Here is a 26,473-nt window from a genome sequence, read left to right on the forward strand (position 1 = left end):
TCTGTGTAGAGTACGGGCCTGAGTTGTGCCTGTCAATGCAATAGAATCCTACTACCATGCGCTCTGCCTACAACAAAATCTCTTGCCTAGTTCGTTTTGTTTCGGTATGTCGCATTTAAAGTGGCTAATATTGCATTGATTCGATCACAATTCCCACAGTAAAGGAAAACGTTGATCGCATTAACTAACGGGGAAAACTCTAGAAAGTTGAGTGAAGTTCAATCTCATCCTTCTCTGCCGGTAGTCCCTGGGGTGCTGCCCGGAGCTTAGAGGGAACATTGCTTCTACCATGGGCAAACACGTATAGAAGGTTTCGTTCAAATCAAAGGGGGTGCAGTCAGAAAGTGATTGAAATCATATGGAATGACCCAGTATTGAGGATCTCATGATAAAGGGTTTTTACACACACTTTCATGCAACACGACAGGGGAGATCAGCACAGTGGTGTCAGTGTTACGGCAATGTCACAATGTTCACTGCTAGGTGTGCTAGCCATCATACACATGACTAACATGGGATACACCACACATGGGATCAGCCTAGACTAAAGCCCTGCTATGGAGACTGAAGAGGCAAATCCTTAAAACCAGATCATCCCATAATGAGGTGGCCAGTGATGCGATCTGTGGGAGCGTTTGGCCTGGATGGTGGAATGTGAATACTGTAGTAGTACGCCAGGATGTACAGTACATCATGTACTGGCAAGAAAAAAGATGTGGAAACACAATGCTGGTAAGGTGAACGATGTAACCACTGGTTTCAAATTGGTTTTAGGCAGATGGGCAACAGAACTAGGCCAGGAGGCTTTTTCCACGTCATTTATGGTAGGGGAAACACTGGTGTAGTTGTCAGTGGCGGTAGATAACAGGGTGGTTGGATGCCAGTCTAGACCAGAGGGTAGCTGGGTGTCCCTTCTCAAGGAGACAGTTGTCGAGAGAGAGGCTGGGACAAAGACACCACTCAGACATGCCTCGCGCCCTTCTATTAACCACACACACACACACACACGGCCAGTCCATCCTACTACTACACTGCAGCACCAGCTGTAGCATTTCCTCCCTCTGGAGTGGCTTCCTTCTCCTCCTGAGAGGGTAGCATTATGGAGCAGCCAAAGCCTCGCCGACCTAAAACAGGCTACACTCTATGGGAGAGGAAGTTACCGGATGGAGAGAGAGTGGCGAACAGTAGGCCTATGTACACGTAAATGTGTGTGGGGGGGGGTTGCCTTACACCTTGTTTACCGGTGAAGATACAGCTGTCCTCCAGTGTGTACAGCCTCGTGAAAGACTGAATATGTAGGATGATGTTGTTGCAGAAGCGGATGCAGGTTCAAGTCTGTCTGACCTCATAACAGAGCGGAAATGAAACGTCCACGTGTTATGAATAGGACTAGATGCAATGAATCGTTTTGGGTCTTGGCTCAGTTGAGTTGCATTATAATTGACACTGCAACATATGATCAACTCTTCACTCACAAAGTTTCATTATTTCATCAGTAAAAGGGCAATTAAGATCTAGCTGGCCCACCATCGGTTGCACCATGTCTACAGAAAATGTCAACTGGCTTAATAATCAAGACAACAAAATGTCATTGCAGACCAGTAGAAGTGACCTTTAGTAAAGATGGGACACCCGGGTGACCGCTGTTCTGATCAGAATGATCATGGAAGCAGAACACGCTCGTAGAAACGTTGTGTAAATACAAAATATACCACAGCACATGCATGCGCCAGTTCACACGCAACAGTTGGCATTTATAAAAAGGCAGCAGCTGCGGATCTGACTTTTTCTGAATCTTTAATCTGCCTGACTAAAGAACCTGCAGGATCCCTAAACGCATCTGCGGATGACGTTCTGCGCAGGTTTATATTCTCTACCTTACACGTAGAGAAAAGGCTACTCAGGCGAATGGTGATCGCTTAATACATTTAGGTCAAAGCTGAATAAATGTCTGCAAGATCACATAATGATAGTATTCTACATTACAGAACCAAATATAATAGCATAGTATATTGTTACCGTAAGACAAAAACACCACCGCATTCAATAGTGAATTATAATTTGAAGTTTTACCAGTGAAAACATCCACGCAGCATCTGCATACCAACCATTTCATCGCAATCAGTTTCATGTGTATATGCATTTAGATCTTGAGTTATACATTGTTGTTTTGAATTATGTACTGTGAGCAAATTCTGAAGTAGATGGTGAAACAACGAGAATCTCACTGCTGATGATCTGAGGTACTCAGAGTGGGAGACCATTTCTTCCCTTGTTAGAACAAAAGCAGTACCTGCTGCGAGCCGAACTGGTACGAACGAACTTAACAATTCACCTTGTATAATTGCAATGCTCATCAGTGGCCAACAACTTGACTTTGAAACAATTAAAGTGCACAAACTCACATGCACTGGTGGACTTACCATTAGACAGAAGAGGCAATTTCCTCAGGCCTCACATCATCAAGGTGCCTCACGAGTTGGCTATTAATATTTATTTTATTTCATTAAATTACAAAAATTATATACAGTACCAGTCAAAAGTTTGGACACACCTACTCATTCAAGGATTAAAAAAAAAACTTTAACTACATTGTAGAATAATAGTGAAGACATCAAAACTATGAAATAACACATATGGAATCATGTAGTAACCCAAACAGTATGAAACAAATCAAAATATAATTTAGATTTGAGATTCTTCAAAGTAGCTACCCTTTGCCTTGATGACAGCTTTGCACTCTTGGCATTCTCTCAGCTTCACCTGGAATGGTTGAAGGATTTCCCACATATGCTGAGCACTTGTTGGCTGCTTTTCCTTCACTCTGTGGTCCAACTCATCCCAAACCAAATCAATTGGGTTGAGGTCGGGTGATTGTGGAGGCCAGGTCATCTGATGCAGGGGGACTAAGTGCGAACCAGATGGGAGGGCGTATAGCTGCAGAATGCTGTGGTAACCATGCTGGTTAAGTGTGCCTTGAATTCTAGATAAATCACAGACAGTGTCCCCAGCAAAGCACCCCCATACCATCACACCACCTCCCCCGTGCTTCACAGTGGGAACCACACATGTGGAGATGATCCGTTCACCAAAGACACAGCAGTTGGAACCAAAAATCTCAAATTTGGGCTCATCAGACCAAAGGACAGATTTCCACCGGTCTAATGTCCATTGCTAATGTTTCTTGGCCCAAGCAAGTCTTCTTCTTATTGGTGTGGTTTAGTAGTGGTTTCTTTGCAGCAAATCGACTATAAAGGTTGTTGTTAAGCTGGCGCCGAAGAGGATGGCTGACAATTGCACTTCCTATGGCTTCCACTAGATGTCAACAGTCTTTAGAAATCGTTTCAGGCTTGTATTCTGAAAAATGAGGGAGTAAGACCACTCTGAATGAGTGGACACTGCAGTGTTCCAGAGGTTTTTCATGCGCACGGCCGAGAGCGCGTCTTTCTTGTTTTCCTTTTATATTGATGAAGCTTTTGTCTGGTTGAAATATTATTGATTATTATGACTAAAAACAACCTGAGGGTTGATTATAAACATCGTTTGACATGTTTCTACGAACTTTACTGATACTTTTCGGATTTTTCGTCTGCCTGTTGTGACTGCCTTTGAGCCTGTGGATTACTGAACAAAATGTGAGAACAAAAGAGGTTTTTGGATATAAAGAGGGACTTTATCGAACAAAACAAACATTTATTGAGTAAATGGGAGTCTTGTGAGTGCAACCATATGAAGATCATCAAAGGTAAGTGATTCATTTTATCGCTATTTCTGACTTGTGTAACACCTCTACTTGGCTGGTAACTGTTTGTAATGATTTGTCTGCTGGGCGCTGTACTCAGATAATCGCATGGTATGATTTCGCCGTAAAGCCTTTTTGAAATCTGACACCGTGGTTGGATTAACAAGAAGTTCATCTTTAAACCGATGTATAACACTTGTATGTTTTATGAATTTTTATAATGAGTATTTCTGTTTTTGAATTTGGCCCTCTGCAATTTCACTGGATGTTGGCCAGGCCCTAGAGAGGTTAAACAGCATTATCATTACACAGGTGCAACTTGTGCTGGGGACAATAAAAGGTGCCACTAAAATGTGCCGTCTTGTCACACAACACAATACCACCTCCAAAGTCGTTTTAGAGAATTTGTCACTACGTCCAACCGGCCTCACAATCGCAGACTACGTGTAATCACGCCAGCCTAGGAACGCCACATCCGGCTTCTTCACCTACAGGATTGTCTGACCAGCCACTCAGACAGCTGATCAAACTGAGGAGTACTTCTGCCTGTAATAAAGCATTTTTGTGGGGAAAAACGAATATGGGTGGGCCTATGCCCTCCCAGGCCCAGCCACTGACTGCGCCCCTGCCGTCATGTGAAATCCATAGATTACGGCCTAATGAATATTTAAATTGACTAATTTCCTTATATGAACTTAATAAAATAGATGGAATTGTTGCATGTTGCGTTTATATCTTTGTTCAGTATAATTAAATCACAATGGATTAGCTAGTTTCCATGAAACAGCTGCTTGTGTTAGCTGCCGAGTTACTGCAGTGTCCTTAGCTAGTTATTTATGTGCTAGCTAGCGAATATGCTAACTTTAGTTAGCTAGCTAAACATTTGGCTATGAACTGGCAGTATGGGATTGGAGAGTGAATTAAATTGTTTCTTTGTCATCTTGCTAGATAGCCACCACTAGATAACTATCTGGCTAGTATCAACAAGGGCTTTCTACACAATAGCAACACTAGCGCAGATAGATTAAAATCTAGATCATAAGCAATACGCACAGATATGCTTGGCCAAACAATGCTACTGCCACCTTCTGGTTTGGAGTATTTTAACAAGGCTGATGACTTCCAAGATTTTTGCTGTGTGAACACAAAAGAGATTGAACAGCGTGTCGGCAGTCAGAGGTCCTAAAATACTGTCGGCAGGCAAACATTTGACAATCCTACCGGTGTGTCTGAGCTTTAACAAACCAGCGTAGCCTACATGTGTATTGTGCCTAGTGGCACACTCTGTTGAGTTTTGGCCACATGAGAGAAAAATACGGTGGCGCTGGTGTTTTTGTCTTACAGTAACGTTATACTATGCTATTATATTCGGTTCTGTTATGTAGCATATTATCATTATGTGATCTTGCAGACATTGATTCAGCTTTGACATAACTTTATTAAACAAGCACTATTCGCCTGTTCTCTACGTGTGGAGAATATACACATGTGCAGAAAAGATTAGCCTTGTGCTTCCCAGCAACAATGACCAAGAACAGAATCAGGTCTGCGTCACCAATGTCACCCTACTTCCTACAGGACCCCATGGGCCTTGGTTCAAAACAGTGCACTATATGGAGAATAGGGTGCCATTTGTGACACAGCACATGTCTAACTGTCAGGGACACTGATATCCTCATCTAGCTCTATGGCCCTTATGTATACACAGCTATCAGTTAACTCCAATGTTTGAAGAAGGACACATATATACAAAACAAACACACGCATGCCCAAGAGCAAACAATCACACAAGTACAAATACACTCACAGTACAAGTTCATATGAACAGGCACCTCGGCTCGCCAACATACTGAGCAAATTGTTGAGTTCATGAATAAAAAACTAACAGTACGACTCGGTGTATGTACCAACTGTACAGTACACTATCAAAAAGGCCATTGACCTAGAAGTCTAGCCCAAAAGAGACATCACAGAAAAGATCACCATTTCACCCAACTCCACCTGTGTAAAGAGAAGCTGACGCACATTATAGGTAGGCTACAACTCACCTTCCATTTCTCTGTGACATCTGTCTTGATGACAGTCAGAGAAACACACCACAGGCAAACCACACACAGTGAGAGTCAAGGCAATAAAACCTTGCCTAAGAGCACACAGCACACAATTTGCTTGAGGGCCCCCTCGCCCTCCTTAGTCCAGTTTCTTTGTACGTGATAGGCATCTGTATTTGAGTGACAGCTGGTCAGGCCAATCATAACGCAGGACTGCCCTCTCTCCGGGCGCCGAAGACGTGGATGTTGATTAAGGCAGCCCTCCGCACCTCTCTGATTCAGAGGGGTTGGGTTAAATGCGGAAGACACATTTCAGTTGAATGCATTCAGTTGTACAACTGACTAGGTATCCCCCTTTCCCTTTAGTAACATTGTAGAATCAGGTCTGTCAGGGGGTCTGTAACCAGCCACTCAGCCAATCAGTAGCTCCCATTTCAATGTGGGGGTGGGCTTTTCTTCCACCTCTGCATGAAACAGGTAACCATGACAACACCTCTCAACGACCCTACACGAAAGTGCATGACTAGAAGACGCTAGAAAGACAGTCAAGCTAGTCCATTAATGCCATGTGTCCCAACCGTCTTGGAGATAGAATGCATATGGTTTTACTCTTTTCATTTATTACATTTTTATTTATTTAAACAATACAAATGTTTGTTGCCTTTCCCCAATAAGAAGCGGACAACTGCCAGACAGAGAGCCCAATAAGAAGCGGACAACTGCCAGACAGAAAGCCCAATAAGAAGCGGACAACTGCCAGACAGAGAGCCCAATGAAATTAAATGTATGATGCGGTTACACTAAATCATACAGTGGTACAGTAGCTGCTGGGAATGAACAGGAATATGATGAATGATAATTTTCTAAACAAGATCCCCCTGAACCAATTACTTAAGGGCCCTCTGCTGTGAGCTCGCCCGGACTGCCTTTGAAGATGCCTCCATGAGAGATGCTTGAACAACGTTGATGAATTCTATGCATTTGCATTTCAAAACATAACAGGACATCTAATACATCTGTGTCCTTAAAATCAACCCAATCTCCCTCATCATCACCAACCTAGCAGTCAACATGAAGAGGGTTTAGGGTGTTTAGCCAAAAGGCTAAATATCGAGGGTAGGCTATTATCTGAAAGCTGGTGTCATGATTGGTGCTTGGCTGTCAATTATCAAATAAAATTATAAGTCATAGTTTTAGTCACATTACACTATATATATAAAAGTATGTGGACACCTTCAAATAAATGGATTCGGCTATTTCAGCCACACCCGTTGCTGACGTGCAATCTCCATAGACAAACATTGGCAGCAGAATGGCCTTACTGAAGAGGTCAGTGGCTTTCAACGTGGCACCATCATAGAATGCCACCTTTACAACAAGTCAGTTCATCACATTTCTGCCATGCTAGTGCTGCCCCGTCTAGGAGCAACAACGGCTCAGCCACGAAGTGGTAGGCCACACAAGCTCACAGAATGGGACCGCTGAGTGCTGAAGAGCTTAGCGCATAAAAATTGCCTGTCCTCTATTGCAACACTCACTACCGAATTCCAAACTGCCTGTGGAAGCAATGTCAACACAATAACTGTTTGTCGGGAGCTTCATGAAATGTGTTTCCATGGTCGAGCAGCCGCACACAAGCCTAAGATCGCCAAGCATCGGCTGGAGTGGTGTAAAGCTCGCTACCATTGGATTCTGGAGCAGTGGCAACACGTTCTTTGGAGTGATGAATCACGCTTCACTATCGGGCAGTCCGACGAACAAATCTGGGTTTGGCAGATGCCAGGAGAACGCTACCTGCCCCAATGCATAGTGGCAACTGTAAAGTTTGGTGGAGGAGGAATAATAATCTGGGGCTGTTTTTCATTATTCGGTCTAGGCCCCTTAGTTCCAGTGAAGGGAAATCTTAATGCTACAGCATACAATGACATTCTAGACGATACTGTGCTTCCAACTTTGTGGCAACAGTTTGGGGAAGGCGCTTTCCTATTTCAGCATGACAATGCCGCCATGCACAAAGTGAGGTCCATACAGAAAGGGTATGTTGAGATCGGTGTTGAAGAACTTGACTGGCCTGCACAGAGCCCCTCAACCCCATCGAGCACCTTTGGGATGAATTGGAAAGCAGACTGCGAGTCAGGCCTAATCACCCAACATCAGTGTCTGACCTCACTAATGCTCATGGCTGAATGTAAGTAAGTCCCCGCAGAAATGTTCCAACATGTAGTGGAAAGCCTTCCCAGAAGAGTGGAGGCTGTTATAGCAGCAAAAGGGGGGGACCAACTCCATATTAATGCCCATGATTTTGGAATGAGATGATCGACGAGCAGGTGTCCACATACTTTTCGGTCAAGTAGTGTATGATAAAGGCACCTGCGAAAGAAAATTCAAGGAACATATCTATTTTGTTGTGCTGTTGTTACATTTGTATCAGTGTTTTTTATGGTGTGCATCATGAGCAAAGTCATTGTAGCCTATCATTTAACTTACCCTGTGAGAACCCTGAGCATAGGCTGAATTGGCTTTGCTGTATTGCAGCCAAAAAGCCTGCCAGCAGCCTACCAAAGGTTGCACAGTACCCATTACAATGTAGAAATATGCGTCTCTGTCCCAAACCGTTTAATAGTTCTCTTTGAAACACTTGTGTTGATGTATCACTATGGGGATTTGCCAGGATCACCAATACTCTCAGATGGAGCTATCAAAAGCGTCTGTCGGAGACAGATAAGTAAAGTTGAGAATGAAGTGAGCCCCTCACCTCCTTATAAAGGAGTCACCCACCCTGCATCTGGTCATTCTCGCTTTTTTCCCCTCTCGAAGAGCTTTACTCTCCAACTATCCTCAGCACGACTGGATCCCTGTTTTCCTGCTTAACTGCTCAAAAGCGAACGTGAAGGATATCACTGCCAAGTGTAGGTTTTCAGACCCTGTGGAAAGGTTCAGTATTGACCTAAAGGTTTTTAACTGGGTAGAAATTCCTTTTCTACCTCTCAGTCTTCTTTGGTAGCTAGCTTCACGGCTATCTATTGAGACTCGGTTAGCCAACCTAGTCTCAGAGCATTTTGTATTTTTCTGTACACAAATCCGAGACACTCAATTTAGTATGATATGTTATGTTCCGTATGGTATGTATTAATTTGTGTATGCCCATCACCCATTTCGTATATGTTACGAATTACAATTGGTATTATATGTTCAGAATTTGCTAAAAACCTTCAATATGTTACGACTTCTAGGTAGGTGGCTAGCGTTAGCTAGCTGGCTAAAATTAGATTGGCTAGGGGTTAGTTTTTTTTTTAGGAGTTAGGTTAAAGAGTTAGGGTTAGCTAAAAGGGTTAAGGTTAGGGTTAGCTAACATGCTAAGTAAAGCTGGGCGATATGGCCAAAGTATTATATTACGGTATAAACATTTTTGACTGTATTTTATGTTTTTTAATAATAAAAGTTGTAAATTAGATTATATAGATTATTCTAATTCTATAGTTAGAATATAATATTGGGTACTTTGAATACAGTGTTGGACATGACAACAAATGAAAATGCCAGGGAGGAGTTATTGTGACAGAGTAGAAACCAAAGTGTTGACAAGTGTTCCTAGGGGACCCTATAATCTTTATACACATTGAATGTTCTCGCTTAGCTACTTCATGTAGCTAACATATTCTTGCTTCGTGTATTCCTTTGATTTAGAAGATACTGTTACACATGCAGATGTAGGTCTCCACCATCACTGGTATTATCAGGCTATATGGCTAGTTATGTTTACTCTGACTCAGTACACTTATTAGTTAGCTAGCAATTAGCATTACCGATTAGCATTAGCAGCTAACTTACTAAGACAAACTAGCTGTTTGCAGATGTAAGAAACAAACTTAGTGTAATTATAGAACGCTAGTGGATTTAAAACAGCAGCGTTGTCATCAATATTGTTGCAAAGTAGCTAAAAACTAGTAAATAGTTGAAAAGTTGATAGCTAACTAAAATTGTCCATGATGAGATTCGAACTCGCAACCTTTGGGTTGCTAGACATTCGTGTATACGCCCACCCATCCACCACTACAAATCAACCTGCTTTCATTTTTGCCTTAAGTAACTATCTTTCTTTCTTATGTAACCATATCAAATGTAACATATCATACTCATTTGAGTGGACAAATGTACCTATACCATGTCTAGTCTATGAGACCAGGCTGGGTTAGCCCACCTTTATTTAACTAGGCAAGTCAGTTAAGACCAAATTCTTATTTTTAATAACCACAGGATGGTTTTTCAATATTGTCAACACTGTTGAAACTATTTCCTTGAAATGTTTTAATATTTGTAACTACTTTTTAAGTAAATAACTGCAGTCAACTTGTGCAATACAATAGGAGACACAGCAGATCACATTCTTAATTTCACCAGTCACATTTTTTCATTATGAATCTTAATGGCAGTCTCCAGTCACATGGTGTTTCTTCACAAGCGAGTTACTAACTGTTGTGCAGCACGCGCCAGCTAATCTAGTTACAGAATGGAATTCACAACTGAATGTTTGCCAGCTAGATATCTTATAACCATTAAGGAAAGTGTCTAAAAGTTCTAAAGGCTATAGCATTCTACTGTGCTTATTAGTGCTATCTATTAGCCACAAGGCTTCTAACTAGCCAGCTTATAAAACAGTTTACACAAGCTACCATTTGCTAGCCATCACAAGACAAGCCAAGCCTAGCACTCGCCTCCGAGCCAACAGCGAAGGCTGAGGCTCAGCTCCCCGCAACAGAACCCAGTGGGGGCGAGGTCATGGATAGCCTCCATTCCCTCCCCTCACGGTCTGACGATGTAGTGTCAGGCGAAGGCGAGTTATGGGATGACAAGGATGATGATCGGATATCCTCGAGATAGTTTAGGAGATGGGGGCAGACAACCGCGTTCTCCAGCCTTCAGGTCTGAGAGCAGTGAAGGCACGTTGCTTACACCCAGTTTCTAAGCCTTTAGCTCGTTCTAGGACATGTCGTCTATTGTGCTAAAGATCCTATCAGAGCAGCTACTAGCCGCTGAGAAGCATATTAATCCATCTTTCACTTTACTACTGCCCTTGGCATCCCTAAGCGAGTGTGTGGATTGTGTCCTACCATCCACTGTTCACGGCCGCAGTCTGCTCATATGCTTTTCAGGTTCAAGTACCGAACCCCATCCTTTGATCTAGGTCAACATTTTCTCATTGTCGCACCTTGGAGCCTATGGATTTTCACCTGTGTCCTTTCCCAGAAGGGCGTCCCCGTCGATGTTCAGAATGTGCATCTACACTACCATTCAAAAGTTTGGGGTCACTTAGAAATGTCCTTGTTTTCCATGAAAACATACATGAAATGAGTTGTAAAATGAATAGGAAATATAGTCAAGACATTGACAAGATTATAAATAATGATTTTTAATTGAAATAATAATTGTGTCCTCCAAACTTTGCTTTCGTCAAAGAATCCTCCATTTGCAGCAATTATAGCCTTGCAGACCTTCCCATTCTAGTTGTCAATTTGTTGAGGTAATCTGAAGAGATTTCACACCATGCGTCCTGAAGCTCCTCCCAAAAGTTGGATTGGCTTGATTGGCACTTCTTACGTACCATATGGTCAAGCTGCTCCCACAACAGCTCAATAGTGTTTAGATCCGGTGACTGTGCTGGCCACTCCATTATAGACAGAATACCAGCTGACTGCTTCTTCCCTAAATAGTTATTGCATAGTTTGGAGCTGTGCTTTGGGTCATTGTCCTGTTGTAGGAGGAAATTGGCTCCAATTAAGCGCTGTCCACAGGGTATGGCATAGTGTTGCAAAATGGAGTGAAAGCATTCCTTCTTCAATCTTCAAGATCCCTTTTACCCTGTACAAATCTCCCACTTTACCACCACCAAAGCACCCCCAGACCATCACATTGCCTCCACCGTGCTTGACAGATGGTGTCAAGCACTCCTCCAGCAGCTTTTACATTTTTCTGCGTCTCACGAATGTTCTCCTTTGTGATCCGAACACCTCAAACTTAGATTTGTCTGTCTATAACACTTTTTTCCAATCTTCCTCTGTCCAGTGTCTGTGTTCTTTTGCCCGTCTTAATCTTTTCTTTATTTGCCAGTCTGAAATATGGCTTTTTCTTTGCAACTCCCGGAGTCAGTTGCCTCTTCACTGTTGCGATGAGACTGGTCTTTTGCGTGTACTATTTAATGAAGCAGCCAGTTGAGGACTTGTGAGGCATCTGTTTCTAAAACTAGACACTCTAATGTACTTGTCCTCTTTCTCATTTGTGCACTGGGGCCTCCCACTACTCTTTCTATTTGCGCTGTTCTGTGATGGGAGTAGTACACATCCTTGTACGAGATCTTCAGTTTCTTGGCAATTTCTTACATGGAATAGCCTTAATTTCTCAGAACAAGAATAGACTGACGAGTTTCAGAAAAAAGTTATTTGTATCTGGCCATTTTGAGCCTGTAATCAAACGCACAAATGCTGATGCCCCAGACACTCAACTAGTCTGAAGGCCAGTTGTATTGCTTCTTTAAATCAGAACAACAGTTTTCAGCTGTGCTAACATAATTGCAAAAAGGTTTTCTAATGATCAATTAGCCTTTTAAAATGCTAAACTTGGATTAGCTAACACAACATGCCATTGGAACATAGGAGTGATGGTTGCTGATAATGGGCCTCTGTATGCCTATGTAGATATTCCATAACAAATCAGCCGTTTCAGCTACAATAGTCATTTACAATGTCTACACTGTGTTTCTGATCAATATGATGTTATATTAACAGACTTTTTTTTCTTCTTCAAAAACAAGGACATTTCTAAGTGACCCAAAACTTTTGAACTGTAGTGTATATTGTAATGGCCTTCATATGAGCATCATCACACTATGTGAGTATATTGTAGTGGTGTCCATCTTAACTGCTAACCATATGATATCAGCAGTCTTACATGCCAAAGCTGTATACTGAGGCAGAGATCGATCAATCAATACCACTCGGTCTTTAACTACAGGTCACCTTCACCACAAAAAATGCAGTGCCTCGCACAATACATACACAAGGACGCCATTATAAGATGAGTTTTCTTGGTCTATATCTCAGCTGGGCAAGTGATTCAGTCTAATATGATGGCCAAAGTGTAAAATAGACTTATCACAGTAAAAGTAAGGTGGCTTGGACCATTTGGTCAGACTTGTGTGGCTGTAGTCAGCTCATTCTTTACCAAAACACTGTACAGTCGCAAAATCAACACAAACATCAAATTCAGCCTCCTTTTGGTGCTGTTCTGTATCCATTCTGTACATCCACCATTTATAGGTGCATTTCCCATAGAAACCGCTACACTCTACAGTGTAGTGCAAAAGGCCATTGAAATGAAACCAGGAAAGAGGAGCAGCAGTCAATACCCAAAACCTAACAACGAACCTGTGTATACAGTACGTGTGCCACAAAAGGGCTTTATTACAGACAGAAATACGCCTCAACACCCCCTAACACGATCCCGCAGGTGAAGAAGCCAGATGTGGAGGTCCTGGGCTGGCATGGTTACACGTGGTCTGCGGTTGAGGCCAGTTGGACGTACTGCCAAATTCTCGAAAACGATGTTGGAGGCGGCTTATGGTAGAGAAATGTACATTAAATTCTCTGGCAACAGCTCTGGTTGACATTCCTGCAGTCAGCATGCCAATTGCACGCTCCCTCAAAACATGAGACATCTGTGGTATTGTGTTGTGTGACAAAACTGCACATTTTAGTGTGGCCTTTTATTGTCGCCAGCACAAGGTGCACTTGTGTAATGATCATGCTGTTTAATCAGCTTCTTGATATGCCACACCTGTCAGGTGGATGGATTATCTTGGCATAGGAGAAATGCTCACTAACATGGATGTAAACAAATTTGTGCTCAAAATTTGAGAGAAATAAGCTTTTTGTGTTTCTGGAACATTTCTGAGAACTTATTTCAGCTCATGAAACATGGGACCAACACTTTACATGTTGCATTTAAATTTAAATTTTTGCTCAGTATATTTTTTAGAAAGTATCTGTATCTGATTACAATATACAGTTGAAGTCGGAAGTTTACATACACTTAGGTTGGAGTCATTAAAACTTGTTTTTCAACCCCTCCACAAATTTCTTGTTAACTTCTTTGGGGTAGAGGGCAGTATTTTCACATCCGGATGAAAAGCGTGCCCAGAGTAGACTGCCTGCTACTCAGGCCCAGATCCTAGGATATGCATATTATTCGTAGATTTGGATAGAAAACATTCTGAAGTTTCTAAAACTGTTTGAATGATGTCTGTGAGTATAACAGAACTCATATGGCAGGCAAAAACCTGAGAAAAAATCCAACCAGGAAGTGGGAAATCTGAGGTTGTAGGTTTTCAACTCTTTGCTTATCCAAGATACAGTGGAAATGGGGTCATGTTGCACTTCCTAAGGCTTCCACTAGATGTCAACAGTCTATAGAACCTTGTTTGATGCTTCTACTGTGAGGTGGGGCCGAATGAGAGGGGAATGAGTCAGAGGTCTGGCAGAATGCTTTGAGCTCGTGACGCTCGTTCACGTGAGAGCGAGCTCTGTTCCATTTGCTTTTCCGAAGACAAAGGAATTCTCCGGTTGGAACATTATTGAAGATTTATGTTAAAAACATCCTAAAGATTGATTCTATACATCGTTTGACATGTTTCTACGGACTGTAACGGAACTTTTTGGACTTTTCGTCCGTACTTTCCACTGGACTTGCACGCGCGTCGTGAGTTTAGATTGTGTACTGAACGCGCGAACAAAAGGAGGAATTTGGACATAAATGATGGACATTATCGAACAAAACAAACATTCATTGTGGAACTGGGATTCCTGGGAGTGCATTCTGATGAAGATCAAAGGTAAGTGAATATTTATAATGCTATTTCTGACTTATGACTCCAACATGGCGGATATCTCTTTGGGTTGATTTGTCGTCTTAGCGCCGTACTCAGATCATTGCATGGTTTGCTTTTTCCGCAAAAAAAATATATAAATCTGACACAGCGGTTGCATTAAGGAGAGGTATATCTATAATTCCATGTGTATAACTTGTATTATCATCTACATTTATGATGAGTATTTCTGTTGAAACGATGTGGCTATGCAAAATCACTTGATGTTTTTGGAACTAGTGAATGTAACGCACCAATGTAAACTCAGATTTTTTTATATAAATATGAACTTTATCAAACAAAACATGCATGTATTGTGTAACATGAAGTCCTATGAGTGTCATCTGATGAAGATCATCAAAGGTTAGTGATTCATTTTATCTCTATTTCTGCTTTTTGTGACTGCTATATTTCGCTGGAAAAATGGCTGTGCTTATTGTGGTTTGGTGATGACCTAACATAATCGTTTGTAGTGCTTTCGCTGAAAAGCATATTTGAAATCGGACACTTTGGTGGGATTAACAACAAGAATACCTTTAAAATGATATAAGACCAATGTATGTTTGAGGAATTTTAATTATGAGATTTCTGTTGTTTGAATTTGGCGCCCTGCACTTTCACTGGCTGTTGTCATATCGATCCCGTTAGCGGGATTGCAGCCATACGAAGTTAACGTAACGGAAGTTAATGTAATCCGTTACTCCCCAACCCTGCCTGTTTATAGGCCAAGCACTATAGTTTGTTGTGACAGTGTGTGGTAAATTGTGTACGCTATCTAGTTATTTGTGACTGTTAGAGCTACTATTTGAAGACTGTATGCAATTTAGGTAGTCTGTAGTTCATGTGAGTCTGAGTTTGTAGTTAAAAACATAAAAGTGTCTGATGTGTGTTGCTTCTGATTCAGATTTAGTAAGTGTAGTGAGATTGAAACTAAATTGACCAACCAGTTTGCCAGCCACCACAGACACTGAAAAGTCAAAGCAAAAACCTAGCCAGGTCACCTGCTGTTGTTAGCCATGCGACAATGGAAGAAACCATGCTCGCCACCACAAAGCAATCGCCATAGGAACGTAAATAAGAGAACATGACCGAGTATACCAGCAGCAGGTGGACAAATCTGAGCCCTGAAACAATCAGCAGACAGTGGGCCTCTACAGGAGTAATATCTTACCAGCAGTAACATTCACCCATAACACACATTTAATCTGGACATAGTGCTGGCTATTTTAGAGTATGTTAGTTAGCTGACCAACTCACTGACTCTGCTTTGTATCGCACCAGGTAGACAAAGCATTGTAGTAGTTCATTAATGGTGGCAGGTAATGACCCTCCACTGATGCACTTTTTGGCTGCAGACTTACACTAAGTTCTTCAGGACAACAACAGGTCAGAATGACCTTTAGCGAGACTCCCGTGGAACAGGACTCAACTGTTTGATCAAATCAAATCTTCAGATAGATAACAGATCATCCTTATCCACCATACAATTTCTCAAGTGAAAAGATTAAATTCAGATGATATGATACGAGGAAGCAGCATTTTCATGCATGATAAGTCCACTGAACTCCGCTCTCTGTTTAGAAGCCAGGGAAACTGGTAACAGAAAGGGACTGGTTGCTTGCTGCTAGACTGTTGCACACAATCTCTAATCTGACTTTCAGGAGAGAGAAAGAAGTAGCCTAACTTTGGTACTGTGACTGTGTGTGACCACAACAGTTTATATTAGATCACAGCGGTGGATTTTACTTGTGTCATTGTGCTGGTAGATTCAGGGGCATCATGGGACTGATCAAAAGGGGGGGGGGGGTCACAAATATATTAGCTGGAACAGCAGACCACCTGCAGATCAGTGTGACAGCTCCTCAAAACGACTGTGGGGGGTGGGTGGGGCAACTAGATTCAGGTGAGGGCTGATATTTGTAGGAGTGGGTGGTCAGTGGGCCAGAACATAATTATAAGAATTTATACACTGAAAATTGACCACAACTATGCCCAGACAGAGAATGTATTTGAAAATAAAAATCATTCCTTTATTACATTAGACACGATCACATATATATTTTTTATTCGTGGGAATACTTTAACGGATTTGCTAAATAAATAAAAAATATAAACACGCATCCAAACACTGGTGATATATCAAACCTAAGACAGCATGTATGCTAGCCAAGGCTCTAAATGCGTCCATATTGGTCGCATATACAGTGCATTTGGAAAGTATTTCCACATGTTGTTACCTTACTGCCTTATTCTAAAATTTATTAAACCTTTTTTCCCCCTCAATCAATCTACACATAATACCCTACAATGAAAATGCAAAAACAGGTTTTTAGAATATTTGCAAATGTATTTAAAAAATGTAAACGAAAAAAGAAAAAATGTCCATTTACATAAGTATTCAGACCCTTTAAATCAGTAATGTGTTGAAGCACCTTCGGCAGCAATTACGGCCTCGAGTCTTTTCGGGTATGACGCTACAAGCTTGCACATGTATTTGGGGAGTTACTCCCATTCTTCTCTGCAGATCCTCTCAAGACCTGTCAGGTTGGATGGGGAGCGTTGCGGCAGTTATTTTCAGGTCTCTCCAGAGATGTTCGATCGGGTCCAAGTCGATCGGGCGCTGCAACACTGTCTGGCTGGGGACTGTGCGCACGTGAAGAGGTGAGTGAAAGATTCATTTCTAGAAGCGCTGCGCACAGGCAGAAAAGTTGGTCTAGTTTACTTGAAACTAAAGTTTACTGAAGTCAGCCAAGAAACACAAGTACGAAGTCTATTTACATTGTTTCGTTCACAAGCTAGGTTTTTTTCTATGTTTGAGTTTCAACTGCTAGGGAAGAGAAGAAAACGCTGCTACTAGTCAGACTATATCTCACAGCCACAAACACGACTCGAGCCGCATTACCATGGTAACCTCCGCCCTTAAAGAGGCAGTTGAACATTTTTGTCTCATCTGTGATATTTTGGTTAAAAGACTCAGGTCACAACTTTTTTTATTAAACAATATACCACATTACTTCTTACTAGAAATACATTTATTGTTTTAGAAACATTACAAAGCATGCTTATTGTCTAAGGCTACCTGGAACATGTCCCAGTCTATGTGATCGAAGCAATCTTGAAGCGTGGAATCCGATTGGTCAGACCAGCGTTGGATAGACCTGAGCACGGGCGTTTCCTGTTTTACTTTCGGTCTATAGGCTGGACGCAACAAAATGGAGTCTTGGTCAGATTTGCCAAAGGGAGGGCGGGGGAGGGCTTTGTATGCATCGCAGAAGTTAGAGTAACAATGGTCGAGAACGCTACCAGCCCGTGTTGCGCATTCGATATGCTGATAGAATTTAGGAAGCCTTGTTCTCAGATTAGCTTTGTTAAATTCCCCAGCTACAATAAATGCAGTTTCAGGATGTATGGTTTTCAGTTTACATAGAGTCCAGTGAAGTTATTTCAGGGCCGTCAAGGTATCTGCTTGCGGGGGATATACACGGCTGTGACTATAAACGAAGAGAATTCTCTTGGTAGAAAATGCGGTCAGCATTTGATGTCAGGTGAACAAAGGGACTTAAGTTCCTGTATGTTGTTAACCTCTTGACGTTAGGGGTCAGATTTTTTTAATATACTTTTTAAAATAATGTTCCCAAGGTAAACGGACTATTTCTCAGGTCCAGATCGTAGAATATACATATAATTTACAGATTAGGATAGAAAACACTCCAAAGTTTCCAAAACTGTCAAAATATTGTCTGTGAGTATAACAAAACTGATTCTGCAGGCGAAAACCTGAGAAAATCTAACCCGGAAGTGATTATTTAAAAATGATTTATTATTATTATTTTTTATTTTGTTTATAAATCTGTTTCCTGGCACGTCTTTCTTCCATTTAAAAGGGGTATCAACCAGATTCATTTTCCAATGGCTTCCTCAGGCTGTGACCAGGCTTTAGACATAGTTTCAGGCTTTTATTTTGAAAAATCAGCGAGAAGTTGTCAGGTGTCCTTAGATTAGTTCCCCGGTGCGAGAGGGTAGCTCTCCATTTTATTTTTCTCTCTTATTGAGTAGGTTACGGTCCGGTTGAAATATTATCGATTATGTTTGTTAAGATCACACAATGAGTAGTTAATCATAAGGCATACACCCGCGCCCTCCTTCTTACCAGAGAGTTGTTTGTTACTGTCGACGCGATGCGTGAAGAAACCGGGTGGCTGTACCGACTCCGACAACATATCCCGAGTGAGCCACGTTTCCGTGAAACAGAGAATATTACAATCTCTAATGTCTCTCTGGAAGACCTTGTTGTCGAGAGATTGGACATTGGCGAGTAATATGCTCAGAAGCGGTATATGGTGTGCTCGCCTTCTCAGCCAGTTGACCAGTAGGCTGCTCCGTCTGCCTCTCCTGCGGCGACCACGTTGTTTTGGATCGGCCTCTGGGATAAGATCCCACGTCCAGGGTGGAGGTCCGAACAAAGGATCCGCTTCTGGAAAGTCGTATTCCCGGTCGTGACGTTGGTATGTTGACGTCGCTTTTATATCCAATAGTTCTTCCCGGCTGTATGTAATAACACATGAGATTTTCTGGGCTAACAATGTAAGTAATAATAAAACTAAATTACTGCAGGGACCTAAAGGACCTGAAGAGAGGCGACCATCTCTGTCGGCGCCATTATTGGTGACAACATTTATGTATGCGCTGACTCGGTGAGCGAGTTTATTAGCAAGTGCATCGGTGATGTTGTACCCACTGTGACTATTAAAACCTTCCCTAACCAGAAACCGTGGATTGATGGCAGCATTCGAGCAAAACTGAAAGCGCGAACCACCGCTTTTAATCATGGCAAGGCGACTGGAAACATGACCGAATACAAACAGTGTAGCTATTCCCTCCGCAAGGTAATCAAACAAGCAAAGTATCAGTAGAGAGACAAAGTAGAGTCGCAATTCAACGGCTCAAACACGAGACGTATGTGGCAGGGTCTACAGTCAACGGATTACAAAAAGAAAACAAGCCTCGTTGCGGACATTGACGTCTTGCTCCCAGACAAATTAAACAACTTCTTTGCTCGCTTTGAGGACAATACAGTGCCACAGCCCACTACCAAAGCCTGTGGGCTCCCGTTCACCATGGCCAACGTGAGCAAAACATTTAAACGTGTTAACCCTCCGCAAGGCTGCCGGCCCAGACGGCATCCCTAGCCGCGTCCTCAGAGCATGCGCAGACTAGCTGGCTGGTGTGTTAACGGACATATTCAATCAATCCCTATCCCAGTCTGCTGTGGCCACATGCTTCAAGATGGCCACCATTGTTCCTGTTCCCAAGAAAGCGAAGGTAACTGAACTAAATGACTATCGCCCCGTAGCACTCACTTCTGTCATGAAGTGCTTTGAGAGACTAGTTAGGGATCATATCAACGCCACCCTACCGGATACCCTAGACCCACTCCAATTTGCTTACTGCCCCAATAGGTCCACAGACGACGCAATCGCCATTGCACTGCACACTGCCTTATCCCACCTGGACAAGAGGAATACCTATGAAAGAATGCTGTTCATTGACTTGGGTCTCGAGACCCTGGATCTCGACCTCGCCCTGTGCAACTGGGTCCTGGATTTTCTGACGGGCCACCCCCAGGTGGTGAGGGTAGGAAACAACATCTCCACCCCGCTGATCTTCAACACCGGGGCCTCACAAGGGTGCGTTCTCAGCCCTCTCCTGTACTCCCTGTTCACCCATGACTGCGGCCATGCACGCCTCAACTCAAATCATCAAGTTTGCAGATGACACTACAGTGGTAGGCTTGATTACCAACAACGACGAGACGGCCTACAGGGAGGAGGTGAGGGCCCTCGGAGTGTGGTGTCAGGAAAATAACCTCTCACTCAACGTCAACAAAACAAAGGAGATGATCGTGGACTTCAGGAAACAGCAGAGGGAGCATCCCCCCATCCACATCGACGGGACAGTAGTGGAGAAGGTGGAAAGTTAAGTTCCTTGGCGTACACATTACGGACAAACTGAAAATGGTCCACCCACACAGATAGCGTGATGAAGAAATTTGGCTTGTCACCCAAAACTCTGAAACTTTCACAGATGCACAATCGAGAGCTTATTGTCGGGCTGTATCACTGCCTGGTACGGCAACTGCTCCGCCCACAACCGCAAGGCTCTCCAGAGGGTAGTGAGGTCTGCACAACGCATCGCCAGGGGCAAACTACCTGCCCTCCAGGACACCTACAGCACCCGATGTCACAGAAAGGACAAAAAGATCATCAAGGACAACAACCACCCGAGCCACTGCCTGTTCACCCCACTATCATCCAGAAGGCGAGGTCAGTACAGGTGCATCAGAGCTGGGACCGAGAGACAGTTAAACAGCCATCACTAACAGAGTGGCTGCTGCCAACACACAGACTCAAATCTCTTGCCACTTTAATAAATGTAATAAATGGATTTAATAAAAGGTATCACTAGTCACTTTAAATAACGGCACTTTAATAATGTCTACATAGCCTACATTACTCATCTCAAATGTATATACTGGATTCTATACCATCTTCTGCATCTTGCCTATGCCGCACGGCCATCGCTCATCCCTATATTTACATATACACACAAATGTAAAGGGATGAATATGTACAAGGTAGTCGTTGTGAATTTGTTAGATTACTTGTTAGATATTACTCGGGAACTAGAAGCACAAGCATTTCGCTACACTCGCATTATCATTTGCTAACCATGTGTATATGACCAATACAATTTGACTTGATTCGTCCGTTTGTGTTTTGTTGGTGTCATTTTTGCCGGGAAAAAATATTTTGGCTGGTAATCTGAGTGGCTGGTAGATTTTTAAAATCTACCTCCCACAGTAGCTGATGGACCAAAAAGTTAATTTTAGGCCCCGTCACTATCACGCTGATATTAGCTACTAGGTACTAGGTAATATTCCACAAATGACTTGGTATTTGTGTCAACATTTTGGCTTTTTATAATACACAAATGTATTTACATTGTTACATTTTTTATTTATTTTTTTACCGTTATTTTACCAGGTAAGTTGACTGAGAACACGTTCTCATTTGCAGCAACGACCTGGGGAATAGTTACAGGGGAGAGGAGGGGGATGAATGAGCCAATTGTAAACTGGGGATTATTAGGTGACCGTGACATAGTTTCTAGGGCACAACATCTGCTTCAGACGTAGCTCGAATACATAAAGGCCCAATACAGGGTATGTCTCAAAATATTTTCTGGTGCTCCTAACTTTTAAAAGTCGGGAGCACCAGAGCTACAAATGAAATATGTTAATTTAGAGCCCCCGATGCTAGCATCTCTATTCCTTAGCGTGTGGAAATGCTACATTCACCCTGCTCAATGTCACCTGACCGAGCAGGAGAGAGATGGAGACAGAGACTGAGAGAACTACCTGCAATGGCAGGAGGGTTCTTAAAGCTCACTGTAGAAAAAAATGACCCATTCATCTATCTATCTATAAAACATGTCACGTGGAATGCACGCACACATAACATGCACACAGAGAGTCAGTAATTGTGTCTATTTCAGGATAGCTAGCCAAGCCATTACATTTAGAGAGGTGAGAAGAGAATAAAATGCATCACAGAATAAATCGGATAAATCTGGGATAAACATGGAGGCGTGCAGGAAGACTATTGTGGATTAAAAAAAATGGAAAAAAAGGAGGGGAGGGAAGGAAGGTGTTGGAAGGGATTGAGAGGGAGAGAGATGGATTTTTGCATCACAACCAGCTATCATAGACCCTTTATGCAAAATGGTAGATCCCAGCTTTCTTGCCGAGCAATCTGTCACCAGGAAACAAGGAAAACAACACGAACGACAGAGAAAGGGGAAAAAGAGAGGGATGGAAAGAGAATGAAGCGAGCAGCCCAGAATGAAGCGAACAGACACCGTAACACCAGACAACACACAACACACAGAGAGAAAGATAGATGAGGCTGGAGGATGGCGATACGGTACTTACATGAGGACTCTGTGCCAAACATGGCTGGGCCGGGCGCTGCGATGGAGATAGAGGGAGAGAGGGAAGAGGGAGGGAGAGAGAGAGAGAGAGAGGGAGGGGGGTTGATGAGCAGGCAGCTACACAGCGGGGGTCATCAAAGCACACAATGCAGCCAGCCGGCCTGCCCTGGCTTTCAGATGCTCTGCTTGCTCGCAAGCTTCTCGCTCCGCTCCTGTAGCCGTTAAACGGCCTTCCTCCACACACACAGCTCCCAAAAGACACACGGTCCAGCCGCTGAACAGGGGCCTCAAGAGAGGGGAAAAAAACCCTCCAACAATATAAATCCTTCTCCACAGAAAACATGCGTGTTTAAATCCAGACAGATAAGGAGCTGCCTGCCTGCTGCAGCTAGCTCTTCCTTTCCTCTCCTCCTCTTGTTGTCTCCTACTATCCTCCGTTTATCTATCTCTCGTTGTATATGTCCACGCAGCCGAGAACGAGAGGCGGGCTGTCCCGGGTAAAAAAGCTGAAAGCAAATACTGCAATCCTGTAGGCAGCCTGGTGGGTAATTCTATATCTATGCAAACAGTGAGTGATGTCAGGAACCCTGACAAACACTGGTCGCGTTCCCCTGCTCAGACGTTGCATGCATCAACCAATAGTTGCGTGCCACGTCATCAACTGCGTTGTCAGGTACCAGATTGCTATAACCTAACGTAGAAGGCGAAAAAAGACGCCTGAGCAGAGGAATCGGAAGTTAGGTTAAAAATACTGTATTCCTGAAAACCGGCAACATCCGCTTTCTTCCAACGCTGCCAAGGGTGAGATTGCTATGACATATGATGTTAGCTGATACTTAAAAATACCTATCCAGGCGTTATAAGACCTGGCATGGGTAAGCAATGCCTGGGCAGAGAAATGCGCCCACTGACTGCTGCTGGAGAGAGGGCGAAGGGGAGGGAGGGAGGGGGGCACGCAAGTGGTACTGGGAAAAGACCAATCATATGGGGTTGTCTAGTATGGTCCCCCCCAAAAAACCTGCTGTCAAACACACACACATCCCCCACCGGAGGAGCGGTAGGCTAAGTAGGCTAAGGGGAATAGGGGCAGGTCCATAAATTGAAATGAATAAGAACCATTACTCTGGAGACAGCTGTGTGCATACCTGCCTGTGCAGCGGCTAGACTAATGAACACATACACCAGGTGAATTCACCTACCTACAGTACAGGGAATTATCTAACCACATTCAACCATATAAGCTACCAAAAATATTAGGTATATAATATATATATGTGTGTGTGTGTGGGTTGTAATTACATTAACATTCAGCAAAACGCAATGGTAAGCAAACAAAATCAGGCACGCGTCGAACTGAAACATCTTTTAATTTGAATGATGACACTGATTGAGCATGATACCCACAGTCTGGTAAGAGCACGTGATTATTAACTCAGTATTATCTCTAACCTATTGCATGAATCTGCATGTTGTACACATGAATGCATAGTCGTAGATTAGAGCTAGAATATCATTATCAGAATGCATACGTAGGTGATTATGTGATTAGGAGACCACGAGTATGTGTGTATTCTGGGCGGCTATGCTGAGTGTTTATGTAATAATCAAGGGTGTTCATGATGAGTGCGTGTGTCAGGGTTTCCGTTAGCCAGCAATTGCCGGCTTTGGTCGATAAAAAAAACAACTAAAAGCCGATGAATAAAAGAGTTGCCAAAATGACCGGGTGAAAAACAAAAAAATCCCATTGCAAAATAATGCTTTTTATTCATTGATTGAAATACCAGTGGATGTAAATTCATTTGACCATCGTGGTTATCGGTCTATAGTTTAATGTGCATAATTTAGTGGAATTAAATTGGCTTGTGTGTATTTTCATTAGTCATCATGCATTTTTATTGCGCAACAATTCTAAATGCCATTGCGTGTTAAAAACTGTATACTATTAAAAAGAGCTAATATTGTGTGTGTGTGTGTTAGCACTGGGCCTATATGTAAGACTTGCTGTCATGTCAGACAGCCCAAACTGTCATTTGAATAAAGGACTGGAGTGTGATAGCAGCATTAGGATTAAGCCTAGTTCTGTGACTGAGAAAGAAAGGGCGAAGGAGAGAGAGGGAGGGAGAAAGAGGGAGTCTTGACTAAGGCCTCTTCTCCTTTGTCCCTCACACATGGTGGCTCCCTCTCTTCCCTCGCCAAAACCCAACGTCTTTGTCCTTCAAGCGGAGACAGGACCGGCCCACCTTCACCCATCCCTCCCTCCCTCCCTCATCCTTCTACCTCTTCTATCCCGCCATCCCTCCCCTTCTACTAAAGACGTCGCCATGTTAATTACACAAGGGTCTCTGAAACACCGCACCGGGGGAGAGGAGGAGGGGAAGATAAGAGGGGGAAGGGAGGAGGAGGGATGTTCTGTACAAGGATTAGATTTAATAAAAACAATCCCCATCTGTAATCATGGGCATCCTAATCTGCTCAAATGTCAGCTTTCCCTAATATTTCATCTAACTGGAGCTCCCATAATCTGATCTAGAATCAGTATTTATGAGTGGGTTCATAATTAGGGCTAGGGTAAGCAAGGCATGAACCCCACATTACTATCTATAACGTCAGACGTACTATCATCCTCTAAAACACTCAACTGATCTAAGACTAAGGCTGTGACGATACTACTATAGCAATATTTTTCCCAAGCCAAAAATGAAAACACGAAGCAGATTAAACTCTTTGGTCTTTTAAAAAAACCCGCTGTATGTCAACTATTGCGCTATAACTTGGAAAATAAATATATGTGACAACACTATGACGTTTGTTTCTAACAATAGGGTTGTTTTTCAAAAAAAATTAAATTCGCTTTGTTTCCTTGCCACGATACTAAGGGGTATCGGGATACTGGTATCGTCCCAGCCCTATTTAGGACCTGTGCTTAGAGACAACGCTGTCAATATTCAACAAGGTGAACCAAGAGGAAGAAAAAAAAAGGCCTTGGGCACTGCTGGCCTAGAACAAGTCCAGGACCTGATTCAATATGAAATCATTCGTTTTTTTACACAAAAGTATTCAACAGAATGGAAACAAGTGCTAAGGGGCCTTGTCCTTTTCTATGGCGAGCGGAAGAGCTGTGAGAGAATAGCTGCCGCCTTCAGTAAAGCAGAGAGAGCCCATAACGTCCTCAATCATCATCGGTTCAGATTCAGAACAGGATAGCTATTTGAGTTGAGCATTGCCAATTTGCACACTCTCTGGCCTCTCGTTGCCTTGACGACCTTCAGGACGCAGGGCCTTTGTCATGGCGACCACAAGGGCCAGGTGAGGTGGATGGGGGATGAGGGACTAGTTATAATCGCAGCAAGACAGCCATCAATAAGTGGCTAATAAGTCTGGCTGCACATCTGACTGGCTGACTTACTGTTATTGATGGCTGGCTTACTTACTAAATACTTACTAAAATACTTACTTACTAAATTGAGAAATTATGTGACTAAACTGAACAAAATTAAAACTATATTATGAAGTCAAGATCAATGATATAAAGAATGATGGAAAAAAAACTTGAGTACTTTAAATGAAATGGCCAGAAAGACAAATTCAACTCCATCGTTCATTGAATCATTTGGTTTATTTATCACAAAACCATTTGACGTTAATTATTTTAATGATTACTTCATTGGCAAAGTGGGCAAACAGACAGGAAATGCCAACAATGAGCAGTGAGCCATCGTATTCATGCATTAAAAAACCTAATGAAAGAAAAGCAAGTTTGAATTTTGTAAAGTT

General features: G+C 42.7%; 1 protein-coding gene across 9 annotated transcripts in view; it reads right to left on the reverse strand.

Annotated features, from left to right (window-relative positions):
- LOC139540290 (suppressor of tumorigenicity 7 protein homolog) overlaps window positions 1–26,473 on the reverse strand; it is a 71,114-nt gene that overhangs the window by 15,369 nt on the left and 29,272 nt on the right. For 5 of the 9 annotated variants that reach the window (XM_071344024.1, XM_071344023.1, XM_071344022.1 and 2 more), the window contains exon 2: window positions 22,701–22,736. The exons of 3 other annotated variants lie outside the window; for them this stretch is intronic. In XM_071344024.1, the coding sequence (XP_071200125.1) occupies window positions 22,701–22,736 (36 nt within the window). Of the gene's footprint in view, window positions 1–5,790; window positions 5,813–22,700; window positions 22,737–26,473 lie in introns of those variants that run through there. One more of the 9 variants, XM_071344031.1, reaches the window with a different exon arrangement.

Source organism: Salvelinus alpinus, chromosome 15 (assembly GCF_045679555.1).
Source record: "Salvelinus alpinus chromosome 15, SLU_Salpinus.1, whole genome shotgun sequence".
Lineage (NCBI taxonomy): Eukaryota > Metazoa > Chordata > Actinopteri > Salmoniformes > Salmonidae > Salvelinus > Salvelinus alpinus.